We start from the raw sequence: 19,785 nt of genomic DNA, 5'->3' as shown, positions 1-19,785 counted from the left end.
AGAAAGTTTCAACACTGCTTGGCACTTCCAGAGAGTGTTGCAGTAGTAAATCCTACACTGCTTATACTTTAGGAATCTACAGCAAACCACCACTACACCTTGATGAAAGTATAAAGTATGATTTAGCCTTTAGCCTAGGTATTATTTGAATTTACTGTGTCTATTAGTGTGCATTTTAACTGTGAACCTCATTGACATTTCATAATCCTAACCTTAACACATACTGTACTTTTATTAGCAGGAAAACAGACCTACGATAAGTTTTTTTCCTGTGTATGTCTGTGTTGCATCGAATGGGAGAATAGTATGATTCATTGTGATGAAGTGTGAATACAGGCAGGTGGGCGTAGATGTGTGAGTTAGTACACGTCTGTGTGTTTTTATGTCTGTGTGTATTTTGGTGATTATGTTTGAGTGTGTGACTGAGAGAGGCATTGCAGATGCTGAAGCTTTGTGCTTATAAAAAGCAGCTGTTCCATCCACCACTATATTTGTCACATGCTCAGAAAGTGTTGCCCCAGACAGTAACGGCCCTGCCCTGCCCCTTCCTGAGATTTCCCTGGAGGTTTCTCCACCCCCAGGTGGGTAAACCTGACGCCCCCTTCACTCTCCCCAGAATGTTGCGTTCTTTTGCACATCACACTTACATCACGTTTGTTTGGTGTGTGCCTTCACGATTTCTTTTTCTTCACTTAATTCACTCTGAGAGGCCTGAAACTGCACTGTTCTTGTGTAGGTATGATTGCTCGACACACCGTATGTTCACACAGAAAGTTAATTAGGTTAGCTGTAAGATCACCTCCGCACTATCTTTGCACTTACCCACATGCCTGCTCTGCTCTGCCTGCATTTGTCATGACGCTTGGTTCTGACAGTAACGAGTGCTGTAGCTGTCTTCATGTTTGTGTTAGTGTGTGCCATCTTGGGTCATCGCACAGGAGGCATAAAGGAATACGGGATGTTTGGTTTTACTGACTCTGTGGGCCTTAGTCAAAGGCCTGCTGTCTAAATTCAATGATACAAGCTAACAGATAATTTCATACATACCGTCAGTAAATCCCTGCCTCCTTGATTACGATACAGTATAGATATGCAATGACCAGATAGATGCTCCAATGGTGCAACTGATCAAAACATGATACATGATGGCATTACATTTTTGCTTTGATTACAGATATATTTTGGACAAAACTGAATGATTTGGTTGAATCTGAATGATGAATTTGGGTTGTTTCTTTAGCCACACTGGCAGCATGGCTGTATGGAATGCAATGTCAGTCAATCGGTCCACCACTTTGGTCCAGACTGAAATATCTATTGGATGGATTTCCATGAAGTTTTGTGCAAATATGCATGGTACAAAGAGGAATTTCTGTCGATTTCAGTTGTCCTCTGATGTTTCCATCAGCTCAAAACCTTAATTTCTCCAAAAATGAAATCCACTGATATGCCCATCAGGGTCAGAAGCCCATATGCTGTGCATTGGTGCGAATTAGCAGAGGTGTGGACTTGAGCCATATGACTTGGACTCGAGTCAGACTCGAAAATTTGATGACTTTAGACTTGAATTTACAAAATCAAAAAAGACTTACAACTGAACTTGGACTTAAACATTATGAATCATAACTTCACTTGGACTTGAGGCTTTTAAGTTGAAAATATTTAATACTTTCCCCCACATCACTTTGGGAAGAGACTTAATACACATTCTCAAATATGAGACAAATTAAATACAATACAGGACAGAAACATACAATATTCATTCTGTTGGGCACTCATTGACGTAGGATTTGTCAATCTTGACTTGGGACTTGACCCAGGACTTGACTGTCTTGATTTGGGAATTGCCCAAGACTTGCCTGTCTTGACTTGGGGCTTGACATAGGATTTGTCAATCTTGACTTGGGGCTTGACCAGGGACTTGCCTGTCTTGACTGCGGACTTGATGTAGGACTTGTCACTCTTGACTTAGGATTGACATGGGACTTGCCAGTCTTGGCTTGGGACTTGACTCGTGACTTGCCTCGCTTGACTTGGCACTTGAGTGCAAAGACTTGAGACTTACTTGTGACTTGCAAAAAAATGACTATGTCCCATCTCTCCTAATTAGCAAATGTTAGCATGCTAGCATGCTAAATAAGGACGGTGATCATGGTAAACAATACACCTGCTGAACATTAGCATGTCAACACAGCTTGTTAGCTGTGTTTAAGCCTCACAGAGCTGCTAGCGTGGTTGTAGACTCTTTAAAATTACCTTCCCTACTCAAATGTCACCAATTAGGACCGTGGCTAACTGGTCATTAGCTATTTATACCCGCACCATTTGCAAGCATTGCCCTGCAGGGCTGCTAGTAGTTGTGCTCCATGCTTGCTGCTCCAGCCTAGCGCTTTATCTGCTGTACAGAGCCGGTAGCAGAGGGGAAAGAGCCAGTAGAGACTGATGGGAAGAAACCAGAGCCCACAGAGCCTGAGCCACCACAGCCTGTGGTGGCTCAGGAGCCAAGCCCCACCGAGAATGGCTCAAACCAACCGCAGCCTATTGAGGTTGTGGTAAACGAGCAAGCAGAGTCCGGTAGCTCTGCTGTAAAGGAAGAGGGCCCTTGCTCTCCCCCACCAGCTGGTAAGTATGCTTCTTAAATTTGAATCAGTCCCATTTCTCTCTCAAAATGCATGTGTACCCCTCTAGCTCGTTCTGTTATAATGCTACTGCAACAACCCCTGAAAGTCTTACTTTGCAGTTGCGCACTTCATGGCTCAGCAGCATGGCAATAATGACATAAAGCCTAGATTTACTCTCAGTTAAAAGTGAGAAGATTACATGTACTTCCCTACTAAGAATGCTATGGATTTCACTCTTACTGGTTGGAGACATGCATTAACTTATCATTTGTTTTTAAAACACTGCTCTAATTCCTACATGGCTTTAACTGCATGCAGCCTTCAAAGAAAAAATACACTTGTACCTCAGGACTTTATGGTGCTGTTTTCAGAAATGAGAAATAAGAACTAATGTAGACTAATGAATAGGGACTAATGGATGAAGTACTGACTAAATCCTAAAATGGCAAACTGAAGGTGATACTATTTGTGTGAAAGGTGAGTCATCAAACCTTCTTCTAAAATCGATACATAAGCAGACAAAAACACATATACTAAACAGTGTTGATACGGCAAATGGCTGGTTTCCTTCTGTCGGTTTTGCTTACATAGTATCTTCAGGTGAGTTGAACTGATTTTGAGAGAGAGGATACAGCTCCTGGGAAAAAGGCGGAGATTCTTTGAAGTTACACAGGATTTTTATGCTTTTGTTGGCTGGGTCATGAGCATTCTTTTGCAAATATGAATTGCACCTGCTGCTTAAAGGTTGATTTTTTTTATTACACAACCATGTGTGTTTATGCGTGCCGCGGTGCTAGAGAGCTTGTGCTTTTGATTCTGCGGCTTCAATGAGCATTCGTGATCCCACACTCTTTTATCTCTAGTCATTAGGGTTAAATCATGGGACGATGTTTTGGTCTCTTTCTTCCTGTCCGAGAGCTGCATGTCAAGCTCCATTCTTGTCCCGCATGTGATCGACGGCCTTGTTGGCCTGCCAGTCTTGTGTCTTGTTGGCCTGCCAGTGATGGAGCTTTCTGATAGGTGGGTCTATTTGTCAATGACACATTTATTGCAGGTGATGATGATGCTCCAGCCACTGCCCCATCCCCAACACCCCAAGCAGGTTGGTACCCTTAACAACCCTTACTACTTTCTAATTCATTCCTCTTCATTTCACCCTTTGGGGATGGTTGCAAAGGAGCACTCACCTTAAGTCAGGCTCAAATCAACTTCCATTGCCTCATGGGTGCGTTTACGAAGACAGTTTAAGTACTTTAAATTTTAATCATGAGTTACTGTTATGTTAGTTAGTCAGTTGTATCGTGGCGATTGAATTTAATGTTTAATTCATCCAACAATTTTGTTTTCTGGTGTGTAATGTGCATTTCAGCCTCAGGTTCGTGGCAAGTGGCAGAAATCTATGCCACAGTTGAAACGCTATATATTTTTTTAATCAGGATTTTTATGTCCACTATTCTGATGTATGTCCGTGCACTGACATACACATAGTAAATGTGTGAATTTTACATGCAAATACTCCTATAAGCACATCATCCTTTATTTACTCATCTGAAATAAAGGTATGAATGTGAAAATGATATTTCACATGTATATATTATATATACAAAATAAATACATGGTTGCTAAATGTGCATATTAATATATATGCACATTATTGTTCAACAAATTGTTTTAAATCTTGTCTATCTACTAAAAAGGAATGCTGCTAAATTTTCGTTTTTTAATAGATTGTTTCTATGTCCCAGAACAGTTTGATATTACTTAACATTAAATCATTGCTTTTGATTATTACTGATAATCATCCAAACTTCAGAATGAAAATTAAACGTTACATTTTACAGTATACCATTAAATTGGGCTCTGATTTGTAGCTATTGTGAGAAAACCAAGCCACCAGAACAGCGTCGGGCCGTTGTGGCCAAACCATGAATGTATTAAGAGAACTGGATAGAGCGATTCCGTTCCTTCCTAGGAGAGTTGCTCGGTGGCGCATGAAGCAAAAATGGTTCACCTGCCACGTATAAAATTACTCGGATGATTCAAGGATGACTGCACCACTTCCGCACTGTGCGGCCCATGGAGCAGGTGTACTAGAGACCTACAGCGACTGAGCGCCACCAAGTGCGGTCAAGGGTAAACTTTCAGTTTAGCACTCTGCTAACTTGAAAAAGGATAAAATGAATTAATCGTGAAGCTCTTCTAGACTTTCCAAATGTAATTGGACCAAATGGATGGAATCCTGATAATGACGTGAGTCATTCTGCGGCAGTTGTAACGCTAAAAAAAAATGTATCCACTGTCTTTTCCGCCAAACAAGTCAATGGGAAGTGTTTTTGGGCCATAGGGCATCATGTTTGGCCTCTACAAAAATTAGCTTCAACGCCCAGTGCACTTCCTGGGTCTGTGGGCCAAATGTAGAATTACAACTTCCAGATTTGTCACGTGATACCATCGGGCCCAAAAAGACCTTTCTCAAAGACTTACATTGTGAAAGACATGTCTGTTTTTTGAGCTAAAACCCAAGAAATGACTCATTTCGCTATCAGAATTTAATCCATTCAGTACAATAACATTTCGGAAGTTACCCACTCGGCCAGCGAAAGTTAGCGACTTAGCTGCGGTAAAGTGCACTTGCTCTATGGGCCCCCGATGTGAAAGATAACTTCATACCATGGAAATTGAGCTTTTTTGGCTTCATGAGCCACTGAGCAACTTTCATACGAATGGATGGGGCCCTGCCTCCAACACTATATCCAGCTCCCTTCATACATCCATGGAGAGAACAAATCATGCCAACTAATAGCTAACGTTACATGTCAAACTTGTCTGGACATTGGCATTCCCTTTTATGTTGATAGACTTGCTTTTCCTAAATACTCTGGCATTTGGCAAATTCAATTACTTGCTGTCTTGATATCAATTTTTTTTCTGTGCGTCCAAAACTAGCTCAGAGACGTACATATTTAAGCCTGGAATTAGAAGCAGAATCTTTTTAGATAAAAGGGGGAAAAAAGTGCCTTCCAAGAACTTCAGAGTTCTCTTTATCTGATGTTTTATCTTGTTAGTTACCAAGCTAACCCCCAGTATCCCCGCTAGTCAGGTTTTGTTTGGATTTGGTTACAAGCAATTTCACCATGACAACATCTGTGATTCTTTGTGCAGCTACTGCACCCAGTTATTGGGCAAAAAATATCTGAAGAATGTGTAAATAAGATGGTTTAGAGTTGAGAAAAGGCACCTAAATGTATAAATTGGTAAGGCAGCAAGTATGTTTATTTACCAAAATGGCAGAGTATTCAAAATTATTTTGCTTTTATTTTAATTTCACTTTAGTGATATGTAATGAGTTGGGACTCTCTTAGAGACAATCCTGGATGTTTCCCATTTAAAAAGCATGATACAGCTGCTGTCTGATGGGAAGGTTAACCAGACATACCAAAAAAAAAAAAAAAAAAAAAAGTCCTTATCCTTGAAGCCTTTTGTCTTGTTAAACCAAAACGTACTTTAAAAAAAACAAAAAAAAAAACTTGAAAACTCTTAAGATAAAGCCTAAATTAATCATTTGTGTGGCTTGTCCAAAAAAAGTTTTCGAGGCCAACTTTTTTGCCTTTTCTTACTAGTGTACCAGGCCAAAATGGGGCCATACCCCGGTGACATCTTTTTTCAAACATAGACTCTATAAAATAATCAACGTAGCCATCATAACGTCACCCGCTGGTTTGATTTTAGGTGCCAGACATGGCCCCATTAGTATGAGAGGGTGAAGCTAACCATAACGCTTTCTGCTAGCTTGGTTAGCATTATGCATTGACAGCTTTACTTCACAGTGACAATGCTAATTGTTGCTAGCAAAAAGAGGCTTCAAAACATTAAAACAAAATGCACTTACATGAAAACTAAACATCAGACCTCAGTGATGACCAATCACTGAACCTTTTTAGGCGAACAAATTGCTACAAATCAATTTTCACGAACTGAGAACTTACTGAAATAGCAACAGTTACAGCCTAGACTCTGAATCCTGGGTTACGCCATAGTTATGTTACCTAACCAGCACTGCTGCTATGGTAGCGACTTGTCAACAGATGGCACTCACTTGACAATAATAGCAGCCACGCCGTGAATTATGCATAAATTAGGCCTTAATAACATTTAAACGGGTGGGTTATATAAAAATTCAACCCCCACAGAGTAAAAATCAATTTAGAGACTAAAACCATTTTTTGTACGAGGCTGTAAACATGTTTATTTCTGCTGTACATTTGGCCATTTTAACATGGGGGTCTATGGGGATTACCTCACTTTTGGAGCCAGCCTCAAGTGGCCTTTCAAGGAACTGCAGTTTTTGGCACTTCTGCATTTGCTTCATTTTGTCTTCCGGCAGCTTTTTAGTCACCAAAACTGGGTGTTTTAAACCAAAACATGATCTTTTCCTAACCATAACCACATTGTTTTTGTGCCTATACCTAACCACATGTTCACCACCACATCGTCGACACGTGGAGTTACAATGAGTCTGCAAAATAATAATGTACAAATTAAGTGGTTTGCAGAAACGTAAAATGCCAACCTTTATTCTGGCGATGTGGCTGAAAAACAATGACAATGTCCAAAATGCCAAATACCATGCATTAAAATTGTAGATCACAAACCACATCACAGTGGTTTTGTCCACTTTTTTTATACAGTCTATGTTTAACTTTATTTCAGTTTTACAAGAAGAAAGGCTTTAAGGGTGAGGGATATGTGGTCGGTTGGGTTAACTTCCAAGCAAAAGACAAGCACACAGCTGCATACCTGAGCTTTTCAATGGAAAACATCCAGCAGCAGCTAGTCAAACCCACACTGATGTAGACACATACCACCTATAGTATTTGAGTTTATCCTCATTAATTTCAATGACAACTGTGCTTTTTTCACAGAGGAAGCCAATTCACTCAAGAAACTCTCAATTGAGCTGCCTAGTAAGATCTCTCAAATCCTGCCACCATTTTAGTACCTCTGAAACCAGTAGTCTACTTTAAATAAAAATCACCCACTGTCTGAACCTAGGAAACATGTTGGAGACATGTTTATTTATAGATATTTCTGTGTGTTTGAAGGTTAGCTTTTCAATAGAAGAAAGTGAAGATGTTCAGAATGTAATTGCTAACATATTAACATCTACCAAATAATACAAATTATTTTTCTTTACGTTAATTACACTTTTGGGGTGGTACATGATTATGTTGTTTTTTGTCTATACACATAAATTGCCATTTATGTGACTACACTTGGAATTCAGATTCAGAATTCCTCGCATCAGTGCTTGCAAATCTATAATTGCTTGTTGGTTTCACTTTTTCTGAGTGTGTGCTTGCTTCAGTGGACTTTACAGTACTATTCCTTACAATATGCTGTAAATTTCTCTCTGTCTTTGTTTAGATGATAGCGTGCCAGCCATGGGGAGAAAAGACTCAGGTAATAAAGTGGTAGTCAAAAAAAGACTGTTATGGAATTTTTTCTATTCTTACTACACTCAAAGAGGAATTTAGATCGGTATCAAGAAAATCCGATTGTTGTTGTTCCCTGTTTTCCGTCATAGATGGTCAAATGAGGCCTTACTAGCATCTTAGCATAATCCAGGCTACTTTCGCGCATCAATATGGTATGCAACATGAAAAAGATTTTTTTCCTCACATCATAGCCCCAATTCCTTGAGCTGACGTGATGGGGCGTCTGGAAAATTAAATCTTTTCCATGTGCATTAGGGTAAAGGATTAAAAATTAGCAGGCAACATCTGATAGACAATTTTGTCAATGGGGAACTGGCATAAACTGTGAAGACAAGGCTCGGACCTCCCATTGCAAAGAAGACTGGAGCATCAGTGAAGAATTTACATAATCTTTTATATTTTGCTGAAAATGTCCCTTAAATGTGGTCTGCTATGCTACTTAGACGCCCTTCTTGTGTTTCATTTTGTCTGTTTCATGCTTTCCATGTTGCAAAGAGCTTAAATTCTGCTGATATGAGGTGTGCGAGGTGTGATGGCTGAAAGTGAGAATATGTGTCTGTCTGTTACTGTCTGTTTGTCTGTATAACTTTCCTCTGGTAAGACTAAAACTTTCAGATCAGAAGTGAAAGGTGGGTGTATGAATTCCACAAATGTATACTGCTACATTTTTCCCTGCACAATGACAGTGGAGAGCAGTGTATCATGTATGTGTTTCTCCTGACTGACCAGTGTGGTCTCTGGGAGAGGGCCAGGGCCCAGAGGAGCTGGAAAAGCCCATTGACACCCCACCACGGTCAACCCTGCTGATAGAGAGCCCCCAGAGTGCCTCTATCTTTGTGGGTGAGTGACAGAACAACAAAAGGGAGTTAAAGATGGTAAAAGATTGGAACATTGCCTAAAATGTGTAACTATTTCTTTAAGAAAACTTCCAAAGGGACAACAGGTTCACCATCTAAATTTCTAGATTGATGTCACAATGAAAAGGCATTTTGAGAGCATAGTGCCACCATAGTTTCAATGTTTAATTTAATCAACTTTCATTGTAATGTATGGTTTATTAATTGGGCGTTTGGACTGTTGACACTTTTTCTCTGTGATCACGTTGTATTTTCTGCATCTAAAGGTGGAGACGCCAACTTTGTTGCCAAGGTGGAGGCCAAAGACCTTCTCCGCAAACCTACTGTCAAGTGGTTTAAAGGAAAGTGGATGGATCTGGCCAGCAAGACAGGAAAGCACTTACAGTTAAAAGAGACCTTTGACCGACTGACCAAGGTACTGTACAGCAAAGCCCCCTCCCATCGAAGCTCCTACATAAGCACAGCCCAGTCACCAGATAGAAATGTTGGCTTTGTGCGTTTCTGCAAACCACAAATACGTTACATCTGTACCTTTCATACATATCATATCAGTGTTTCTAAAGTGATGTAATGTCTGAGCTGACTTTGTCACCTAGGCAAGGTGCATGTCAAGCTGCAGACCACTGCTCAGACCAACAAACAACAAAACTGATTGTGTTTCGGTTGCCGTTTTTCCACCCAGGGGAGTGGCACTAAAAGAGTTTGTTTTCTACCAAGACATTACTGCTTTTTGTGTCAAGGTAGTACCATAATTAGTGGTTGTTTTTTACTGAGACATCGCCATGTTTCCTGCAAGGATAGTACGACAAGAAGCATTTGTTTGTCACAAAGACATTGCTGCATTTTTTTACCAGGATGGTACCATGAAAAGGGGTTGTTTTTTACTGAAACACTGTCGCTTTCCCGCCAGGATAGTGCATCAAAAAGCATTTGTTTTTTGCCAAGATATCACTCTATTTTTTGCCAGTATAGTACCTCAAAAAGTGCTTGTTTCGTCTAGTTTTCTGCCAGGATGGTGTTACAAAAAAGTGCTTGTTTTTAATCATGGCCTCGCTGGCATCGCTGTTCTTTACCGGGACATCCCTGCATTTTCTGATGGGATAATGCAACAAAAAGCGGTTGTGTTTTACCAAGACATCGCTGCAATTTCTGCCGAGATAGTGCAACGACAGGCTTTTGTTTTTCACAGTGACATAGCTGTGTTTCCTGCTAGAATAATGCTAGAAAAAAGTGATTCTTTTTTACCAAGACATCACTTCATTTTGGGGTGGGATTGTGCCCCAAACCTTGATCAAACATGTTCTCTTCCTAACCATAACTATGAGGTTTTTGTTCCTAAACCTAACCACATGTTAACCACAGCGTTATTGAAATATAAAGTTTCTCTACAATGTACAAATGTGACAATTTGCAGAAATGTAGAATGCTAGCATTTTTCCTGCTGCTGGGGTTTGTGAGCACAACTTCACAGAAAGCACTGTTGAACCAATTATTATATATTACTCCCTGGCAGATACATACATTTGAGATGCACATCATCAAGGCCAAAGAGAACTATGCTGGAAACTACAGGTGTGAAGTCACCTACAAGGACAAGTTTGACAGCTGTTCCTTTGACTTGGAAGTTAAAGGTTTGTTAAAGCATCAAAGTGCCTTGTATTAATTCTAATATGTCAACAAAATACAGACTAGAATATGTGTTGTTACTGTCTTACAGAAGCTGAACAGGGCACACAGAATATTGATATTCGATCAGCTTTCAAAAGAAGGTAACGAAAATACTGTCAACAGTAAGCATTATGAATTCAGTATGCAACAGTACAGTATTTTTTCACTTCAACTGAACAAACCAAGGTATTTATTCTAGAAATAGAATTAATACTAATACATGCTCCTGAGTAGTGAAGAAAAGGACATTTCACCTTGTAGTAATATTACTGTACGACATTTAAGTGTGACAAGATGGTTGTAATAATGTCATTAACCTTTCTCAAAGGTAATTACAAATCAACCAGCCGACTCAATGTGTAATTAAAGGCCAACTCTTGCATTTTAAGTCTCCCTCCAAACAATGTGTCTGGAAAGCAATGCAAAGCATCCCAGTGTCACAATGTTGCTGCTCAGTAATGTTGCTCCAACATTGCACAACTACTGTGGCAATATTGGCTGGGACCGCTCTCAAAGTGTCTTATGCAAAACACCTTGTTTCAAGCTTTTATCAGAAAAAGACAAAAAAGGGTTTTTGTGTAAGCACCAATCGGAGCTAATGCAACGATTGACATCAGAGCCTGTGCTTTGTGTTGCTCTTTTAGCATTGTTTTCTAGTGCCTGTATCTGTTTCATCTCTGATTAAATCTTTATTAATCTCTCCTTGTTAACAACAGCAGTGAAGGACAAGAAGATGCAGGGGAGCTTGACTTTAGTGGTCTCCTTAAACATAGGTGAGAATCACATCCCGACCCTGAGTGGTTTTTGCGCTTTTCAGAATTCTTAAGCCCTTCTTTTTTTTTTTTTTTTTTTTTTTTTTGGATGAGCTTCTTTTCTCTTTCTTTCAAATCTTTTGTAAACTGGATTTGTATTAGGCTACTGTATGAGTGGCAAGTACATTTCAACTGATGAAAAATTTTGTTATACCAGAGGTTTTCAAAGTCTGATACTGTGGGCTCCCCCTCAGACAAAATTGAGACAACTGCACCCTTCCCAACATCCCCATCTAATGGCAAAAAAAACATTGATAGTGCAATATGAAAGCATTAATCTTAATTTTTTTTGTCATATTATTAGTCTTTGTCTTACTTCAACTTACTTTACCCAATGACCAGCCAGCCACCCATTAGAAGTAATGAGAAGGGCTCATTCATACTCCCTTAATGAACATAAATGGATCCTCTCATTTCAAACATTTAAACTGTCAACGCCCGCATACTTTCATGAGTCCTTTATGTTGATATAGATACATCCATTAGATGGCACTAGAGGGCAGAGTCAGAAGTTTCAACCAACAACAAACGATGGCGGAGGAGGTTGTAATGATGCACCTTGTGAAGGAGGCAGCATTTTAGACGGCGGTAATCTGTGAAGCCATTAAATGAATCGCAACATGCAAATGGAAAATTCTCTTCACTATATTACCGATTTGTTCGATTCCGGCATTTATAAAATGTCTTTTCCTACAGTCGTGCCTTGCTTGAAATATGCTACACTGCCCCCAGAGTCTCCGGTGGTATTCCCCAGTTTCATCTATGTCCACAAGCTTTCAGATAACATGCACAGATACGGATGACATGAATGTAGAGTATGGACAGAAGGCTCCCTCCATGTCCATATACGTATCTAACAATGAGCATACACGAGCCTTAAGGAGTCAGGGTTATAAGTACCAAAGTTTTTGTTATTTTTAGCCTTTATTTGTTTAGATTTTGGTAAACTGGCACCATTAAAAGAGACAACTATCACTGGATTACTTTGATACGGAAAAAAAATTAAAATCACAATGTTTATCGGGCAATTTCTTGAGTAAAGAGCACTGTTATTCTATGGTTTCTAAGTGTTTTAAAGGTTATGGACACTTATTTGTGACAGTCATTGGAGATAATCATGTCCCCTAAAAATATTTTTGTGTTGTCAGATATGACTGAGTTATGAGTCTGAGAAGCGGTGCAAATGTTGGGAGGGGCGCCTCACAGCTTGAAAACCTCTCGTTTACCAAAGCTACTGTGGTGGCTCAAAATAAACACCATGATGCATATTTCAGATGATACAGTGCAACGTTAAAGTGTGAGTACAACTAGTCCTAGGCAGTGACACTGTTCACCGGCGAAATTATACATTTATTTTGGGCTTGTCTCTTCTTCTCCCCTACATATTCAGAAATCAAAGGTTAGTAGAGAGAAAATCATAGGTTTTAAAACGATTAGACCTTACTGCGGGTGAGTACTGTATAATCCTGTAGAGTCCCCAGCATGACATGTAGCTCTAGGAATTGGACGAGCAAGAGTGTTGGCCTACTGTAGTACGGTAACACTTCATTTGAAGGCAGCATTCCTAACCGCTCTGTCAGCAATCAGTAATGATGGAAATGGGCTTTGCATCATAACTATCAGAGGTGACTGCTCTTCATCGAGTCGTGAAGTCAGACCACCTTTATGAGGCAAAGTGCGCCATTTTGGATTATTAATGATATGCTCGTGGGCCATAAAGAAATGATGCTGTAAAATAGTGTTATCTCTACATTGTCGTTTTATTTCAACTTAGAAATATAAGGCAAATACCACCATGTTTATTTCAGCTTTCTTCATAATTGCCTGAAAATAAACAGATGAGAAATACAAACATAGAATGGAATAATATTTGACGCTATTCACCTCCAATCTTTCAGACATTTGGAAAAATGTCTACGAAAGAAAGGGCTGTCTGAATGTTCTTTATGTTAACTAATGAATACACTCATGTCCAGGGCAACGTGTTTATTAACTTGGGTCTCACAAATCTAATGTCTTCAATATCATTACCTAACAGTGTCGGAGCATCTCTGAAGTGATCACTCAAACCAACAACAAACAAAGGGATGGGCCAGTTCGTAAGAGCAATAAGAAAGATGTTGAAATCATCATTTAAAATCTCTGTTGCAGGTTTCCCCTCATTCCCTGCATGCTGCATATCATGTTATCATGTTATTACACCCGAGTGTTAAGCATTACAATAGGATGAAACCCACAGCATTTTTCTCACAACATGGAAACAAAAACTCTCCTTAGTGGATTTGTGTCCACTCATGTGTGCTAATTTTAATCCTACAACACTGATGAAACTCAAATATCCTCCATAATTCAGCTCCCTTTTAGTGTTTCCTCTTCATCCCTCAGTGCATGCTAGAAACCTTAAAAAGCCATTTTACAAACATTATTGTGGATTCAGTAGCAGTCCTAAATATAAAAACACTGTAATGATAAGAAAATCTGCTAGGTGGCCATTAATGTGGCACATCAGCAAAGTGGAATATCTTTTTTTTTTTTCCTCCCGCAGAAAAACACACCTATGATTTCCTATTGTATTTAACCTAGTCAGGGACCTAAGAACGATGACCAATCCCCAGGAGATAAAAGTTGGAAATGGTAACAGGACTGAAAAGCGAAAGTAACTATATTTTTTATAACAGCAGCACAAACCTTCTTTGAGATAAAAGTCAATATGTGATAGACGTCCTGATGACTTAAAAGATTTTATTTTGCAGTTCATGTAAAATGTTTGTAAATTTTGATCATCAAACTATCTTGCACACCATAAAAGCTCTAACCTCTAGACAAGAGATTGAGATTAAATAAGAGATAAACTAAATTCTGGTACACAAATTTATTTTCAGACTTTTCTCCAATCTTTTTTTTCTTTTTTTGTTTAATACTATACTGTTGTTACCCAAAAAGAGACAATCTGGGAAGACACAACTCTTCTTTGACTGAACTGCTCATAATTTACAGACATGCAATGAGCGGTCATAAGGGGCTTTGAATTAAGGGGTTAAAAGGTTGGTAAGCACTGGTGTAAAAGACAGACTGGTCCTCAGTGTTCCCTGTAGATTTCCTTTAGTTCTTCTTTGTAACAACATCCTAGGGCTGAGCAATATGAGGAAAATAAAATATTATGATATCTTTGACCAAATATCTCTATATCAATATTGTGACAATATTGTAAGGTTGATAACTGGGGCTTTCACAAAATATTTACTCAATATCTTTGATAAATAATCATCAGTAAAAGGCATTGCTGGACCAAAGGAATTCTAAGAACTCCCCTTCTAATTGTGGCCGAACTACAAGAACTAGGAATGATTGTAGTTCAAAGAATGCCATTTTGAGGAACTTTTTTAGCTCCTATTTCAGAGTAGGTACTTTTTCAGCACAAGAGGAACTGTGAGTGACGTAAATGTACAGTGATTGATCCAGACGTTGTAAGTATACATTGATTGGTTGAACATAACCAATGCAGCAACAGCAATCACCATTTTTAAAACCCATTGGCCATGAAAAAAATGCAAGAAAACCTGGACAAATAGACCCACAGTGAAGTCCAGGTTTTACCGAGCATATATATGCTGGTAGAAATACAACGCGACTTTGACAAGTCAAAGCAAAAGTGACGTTGCTATACCAACCACTGGCCGACTCTCAGTGCATCACTTCAGAGTACCTATTGGTGGTGTGACTGCAAACAGAAAAAAAGTCCTTGAAGGTATGAAGCTTTCAAGGGAGGTCCCAAGTGGGCAGACGTGATTAGTCCCAAAACGTTTAATGTGGATATAATGATTACGTGGGTAAAGACAAATAATAGAACAGCTAGAACTTGGAAGTTCGGACCATTACACCCCTTTACTGTAATGCAGCCTTTAAAACCAGGAAAAGACAAAACTGACCATATTACGATATCCAAAATCTAAGACAATATCTAGTTTTATATCACAATATTGATTTAATATCGACATACTGTATAGTCCAGCTCTACAACAACCTCACAGGGTATACCCACTAGCCTGGAAATCCAGACTCAAATCTAGAAAGATTTTGAGTCTGGCCCTCACTGATACACGCTTTCTACCCAAGGGGCGGCACTAACTGAGGCATTTCAAATGCCGCCGCACGCAATTGGATAGCACGATGGCCAATCAGAGAAAAAAACAAGGTGACGTATTCATTGCACTAGGCCCTATTTGTTTGCCGACCAGTGGGGCTAACTGATATATTATGTTTTTGCCGTATCCCGTTGGCAAAACAGCAAAAATGTCCTTCCTGGAAGTGAAGGCTTCTAGGGCAGTCTTCTGTTCCTCTCTCAAGGAAAAAGATAAGTGTATTCGGCTTAGCGTTTCTTCCAAAGCTAAACTGAATGGATGCGGTCCTTTGGCAGCTGCCATCTTGGCTGTTTATTTTTCGACTACTACGGTGCAGCGCTGTCCTCAGACAGACTGATCTGATTGGTCCGATGGCAATTCAGTGGGCTTTGCTCGTCGGGGCCAGATCCCCATGCAGAGCAAATTCAAATTTGCTAGGGGCGGGGCATCTGGATTTCCGGGTTATATACCCATCTCTTTTTCTGGCCCTTTACAGTATTCCCACCTATCAGCCAAAAATGTCATTGAATTATACAGGAGAGTACACCCACTTCCTCCTCAGTAACCTACCCATGTACCTAGTAGCACATCCATCTCATTAACTACCACTGCACCACTGTTTGCACACACCTTACTAATTAAAAGTCTTCTTGATTTTTGCATCTTGAGCATTTCTGATTAAATCCTGGTGGACAAACACATGAATAATAACACATAGGTACGATTAACCTCCCATTACTTCTAAGCAAATTAGATAACACATCTGTGCTAAAGAGCTCACCATGCCCATCCCTTTGTGTGACATGTCCCGAGGAACACTCTGCAGGGAAATAGGATATGCAAACTGAAAATGGCAGAGGAGGAATTGAAAAGAACATTTCCCTAAGCAGTGATTGAAAAGCTTAAGAGTAATCTGACTAATGCCTCAAAGACCCATATTGTAGAAGTTAAAGAGCAGTTCCTCAGGACAAGTTGCAAACACCAGCTTATGACTGCCTACCTTACACCGTTCCCTCGTATCCGGCACCACTAGGGAGCCACAAAAGCAGGATGACACTCCAGAGATCGATGTGTGGGAGATCCTCAAAAACGCCCGGCCAGATGAGTACGAGAAGATCGCCTTTATGTATGGCATCACAGATCTGAGGGGTCTGCTGCGGAGGATGAAGAAGATCCCGAAAGAGGAGAAGAAAAGCGAAGGTAAATCGGTGTTTTGATGTCATCTTAATCTCAATCTTGGTGTCTCTTTTGTGACCTTTGCTTTGTCTTTCCAAAGCTTTCGCAAAGAAACTGGAACCGGCATATCAGGTGGATAAAGGTGGAAAGATCCGCTTGGTGGTCGACCTGGCCGACCCCACAGTTGAGCTCAAGTGGTACAAGAACGGACAGGAAATCAGACCCTCTCCCAAGTATGTCACAATGTTTTCTTCAATTTATCTTCTGTGTCTTCTCCCCTTCAACACGGCACAAATGAAACACAGGTTTTTAAAAATGTGTTTCATTTGTGGCATCACTGTCCTTTAGCAGTCTTCTGATAATGTGTTTTCATATAATGTTCTGTCACCACTCAAAAGCACAATGGTTCACATGTTTTACATCACACAGATATTTTCACTAGTTTACTTAAACTGAAAAACACATCATGTGCTACATAGACCTACATTTTTATGAAGACACCCATAGAAATAATTTAAAATCTAAAAGTAGCTTACTAATACTGTACATCTGATGTAACCTTACATCACCTTCCTCTACAGCCCACTCTACTGTGAACCATTGCTAGTAAATAAATAACGTTTTCTCGGCTCTAATGTGGCTCTGATCAGTTTCCACAAAGTCTCACACACATTATTCGGAACATTATGAATGCATAGGGCCATACGAAAAGGCCCCAGAGCTACATTTGGGTGTAAATGCAGTGTATGATGTCAACTGTTGTAGTTAATTGCCATTAACTACTGTATGTCCTCCTCTATACAGGAAAAAAGGTGGTACCTCCTTCACAGGTCTTTAACCAAGTCTGGCTTTGAAACAAGTTTAATAGACTATGTCACATACTGCAGTGAATGCAAATAAAGATAATGTATTTTAACAAGTAATTACCAATATAACCTTAACAACAACAGAGTTGTTTTTAGCACAGCAGGCATTTACTAATTACATGTGAAGACTCAGATAAAACAACACTAGACAGAGGAAGTCAGACTGAGACTTTTTCTTGACCATGGGAATAGTGACAGCCTTCTGTCTGAGAAAAAAAAATGTTACGTATCTCTCTAAACAGCAGGCAATTTATTAGTTTTTAAGTTATATTGATTAGGTAATATTTAGATCCAAGATTAAACTGACAAAAGGGCAGGACTAAAATAATGGAATAACAAAAGAATGAACATGTTAGATTCTGTCCGTTGTTGATTTACCGCTCTGTCTTTTCTCTTTTTAGAGAATGCCACATGAAATTACTTTTCACTGACTCATTTATTTCTACAGCTGTTGTCTCAGCTAGTCTCTCCCGTGTGTGTGCATCTCACACGCTGACTCATGTCGCAATGCTTATCAGAATGCACAGATTTGATTGGCGGAGTAGCATCACGTGAGATGACTTACAAAGTATGAAATTGTCTGTGAGTTTCATGGGGTGCAAAACCAGTGCCATTAAGGCTCAAAATGCTGCACCAGTTAAAATAGAAATGCTCCTTCAAAATAATAATTACTCTTGGTAATCTATCGGTCAATCTCTGAACGCACTGGCTATCATCTGACGACGATAAAGCTTCTAGGGGCAATGGCCAGTACTTCGGGCTAATGCTGTGTAGCCAGCGGATATTCCGGCCAAGATTTTCCGTTCCATGCGCAGGTAATTTTGGCTAGTCGTATAAACACATATATGTATATGAATGCAGATTCATTTTTCAAAACTAACATAAAGCTAGCTCGTCATAAGACGACAGCTGATGGGCTCCGCTTCTCCATACTTCTTGGACTACAGACAGAAACCAAAACACTTCCAATACCAAAACCTTGTCCCATCACCTATGCTATGCATCGTCCCATTTTTCTGCTACCAAGGGAAATGGCGTCCACTCTTATCCCCTCTCAAATTGCCTACTGCCTTTCAAAAGGATTATATTCCTAAGAAAAGCTAACTAACTAAACTTATATTTTTATATTGACAATAACATAAAAACCTATATTAAGAATATTTTTAAAAATCTACTTAATTAGTCATATTTCCAGCTTTTTTCGCTGCCTCTAAGTGGCCCAAAAATCATCTAATGCAGGTTTAAGCTCAACCATTCAAACATTAGAAAATGAAGCTTTAGTATATGTTCCCAACCTTAAATGTCTAAAAGAAGAATAGTAATAATGATAAAATGTACATGTCGAATAATTAATGGTAAAAGGGTAGGTGTAATAAGCTAAGGCTTTAGTCTACACCTTGCTTTTTTGTTGAACTTTTGTTTATAATGCCAAAAAAGCATCAACTTAATGTTATTTATTGTCTCTCTACCAGTGTATTTGAGTTCTTTAAGTTGGAAAATGACCGAAATAAACTAAACTAAAAACTAAATTATAGTTATCATGCTTTGCTAATAAGGCTTATAATAATAGCTGGTGATATCAAATTGAAAATGATTCGTCAATCAAAGGTGTTTATCTATAGAATCCGAGAATAGATAAAACAGATATTAGGATTACACACCTGTATACCAGATGAACACTATGCCTAACCTAACGTTCATAAGCTGAAACTTGTGTTCAAAGCCATTCAAAGTTAAAGCCATCTGGGAGGTTATTGCTGTTTTCTGGTTTTGGTGTCCTGTTGCATTTTCTCCAGGGCTCCCTGCTTCGAAGACTTCACTATAAAAAAAAAACTCTCTGTCTCTCTTCTGACACTATTTGCCGACTTCATAAACCCCTCCAGGCATGATGTCTCTCTGTCTTTGTCTGTCTGTCTATCTGTGTGTCATATCATGATGCTCCTTCCTGTCTGCCATAATTACTTCCTGTACACTCCCTGTGCTCCGGCCCCATTCTGGCTCCACTGCCGACCGTTAGTCAGAGGAAGTAAGTCCATCCGTCCAGTCGATTCTCCCTTCTCCATGTGTCTTTGTCTAGCCTGACCTTTGGGTTTGTGAAGTGCACTTGATGCATGTTTAGAATAATAATGATGTGCAATTGTTTATTTTGTCTACTCCACTGTACATTTT

General features: G+C 39.4%; 1 protein-coding gene across 1 annotated transcript in view; it reads left to right on the top strand.

Moving 5' to 3' along the window:
• Nucleotides 1-19,785, top strand: part of mybpc1 (myosin binding protein C1) — a 46,939-nt gene that overhangs the window by 8,962 nt on the left and 18,192 nt on the right. Inside the window, exons 3-14 of the mRNA XM_050035702.1 lie at nt 507-581; nt 2,407-2,622; nt 3,676-3,723; nt 7,544-7,585; nt 8,046-8,081; nt 8,846-8,956; nt 9,240-9,388; nt 10,487-10,604; nt 10,691-10,742; nt 11,358-11,414; nt 16,608-16,774; nt 16,851-16,983. Coding sequence (XP_049891659.1) covers nt 507-581; nt 2,407-2,622; nt 3,676-3,723; nt 7,544-7,585; nt 8,046-8,081; nt 8,846-8,956; nt 9,240-9,388; nt 10,487-10,604; nt 10,691-10,742; nt 11,358-11,414; nt 16,608-16,774; nt 16,851-16,983 — 1,204 coding nt within the window. The remainder of the gene's footprint in view (nt 1-506; nt 582-2,406; nt 2,623-3,675; nt 3,724-7,543; nt 7,586-8,045; nt 8,082-8,845; nt 8,957-9,239; nt 9,389-10,486; nt 10,605-10,690; nt 10,743-11,357; nt 11,415-16,607; nt 16,775-16,850; nt 16,984-19,785) is intronic.

This window comes from Epinephelus moara, chromosome 23 (assembly GCF_006386435.1).
Source record: "Epinephelus moara isolate mb chromosome 23, YSFRI_EMoa_1.0, whole genome shotgun sequence".
Lineage (NCBI taxonomy): Eukaryota > Metazoa > Chordata > Actinopteri > Perciformes > Serranidae > Epinephelus > Epinephelus moara.
This window is presented reverse-complemented; position numbering and strand designations above follow the sequence as displayed.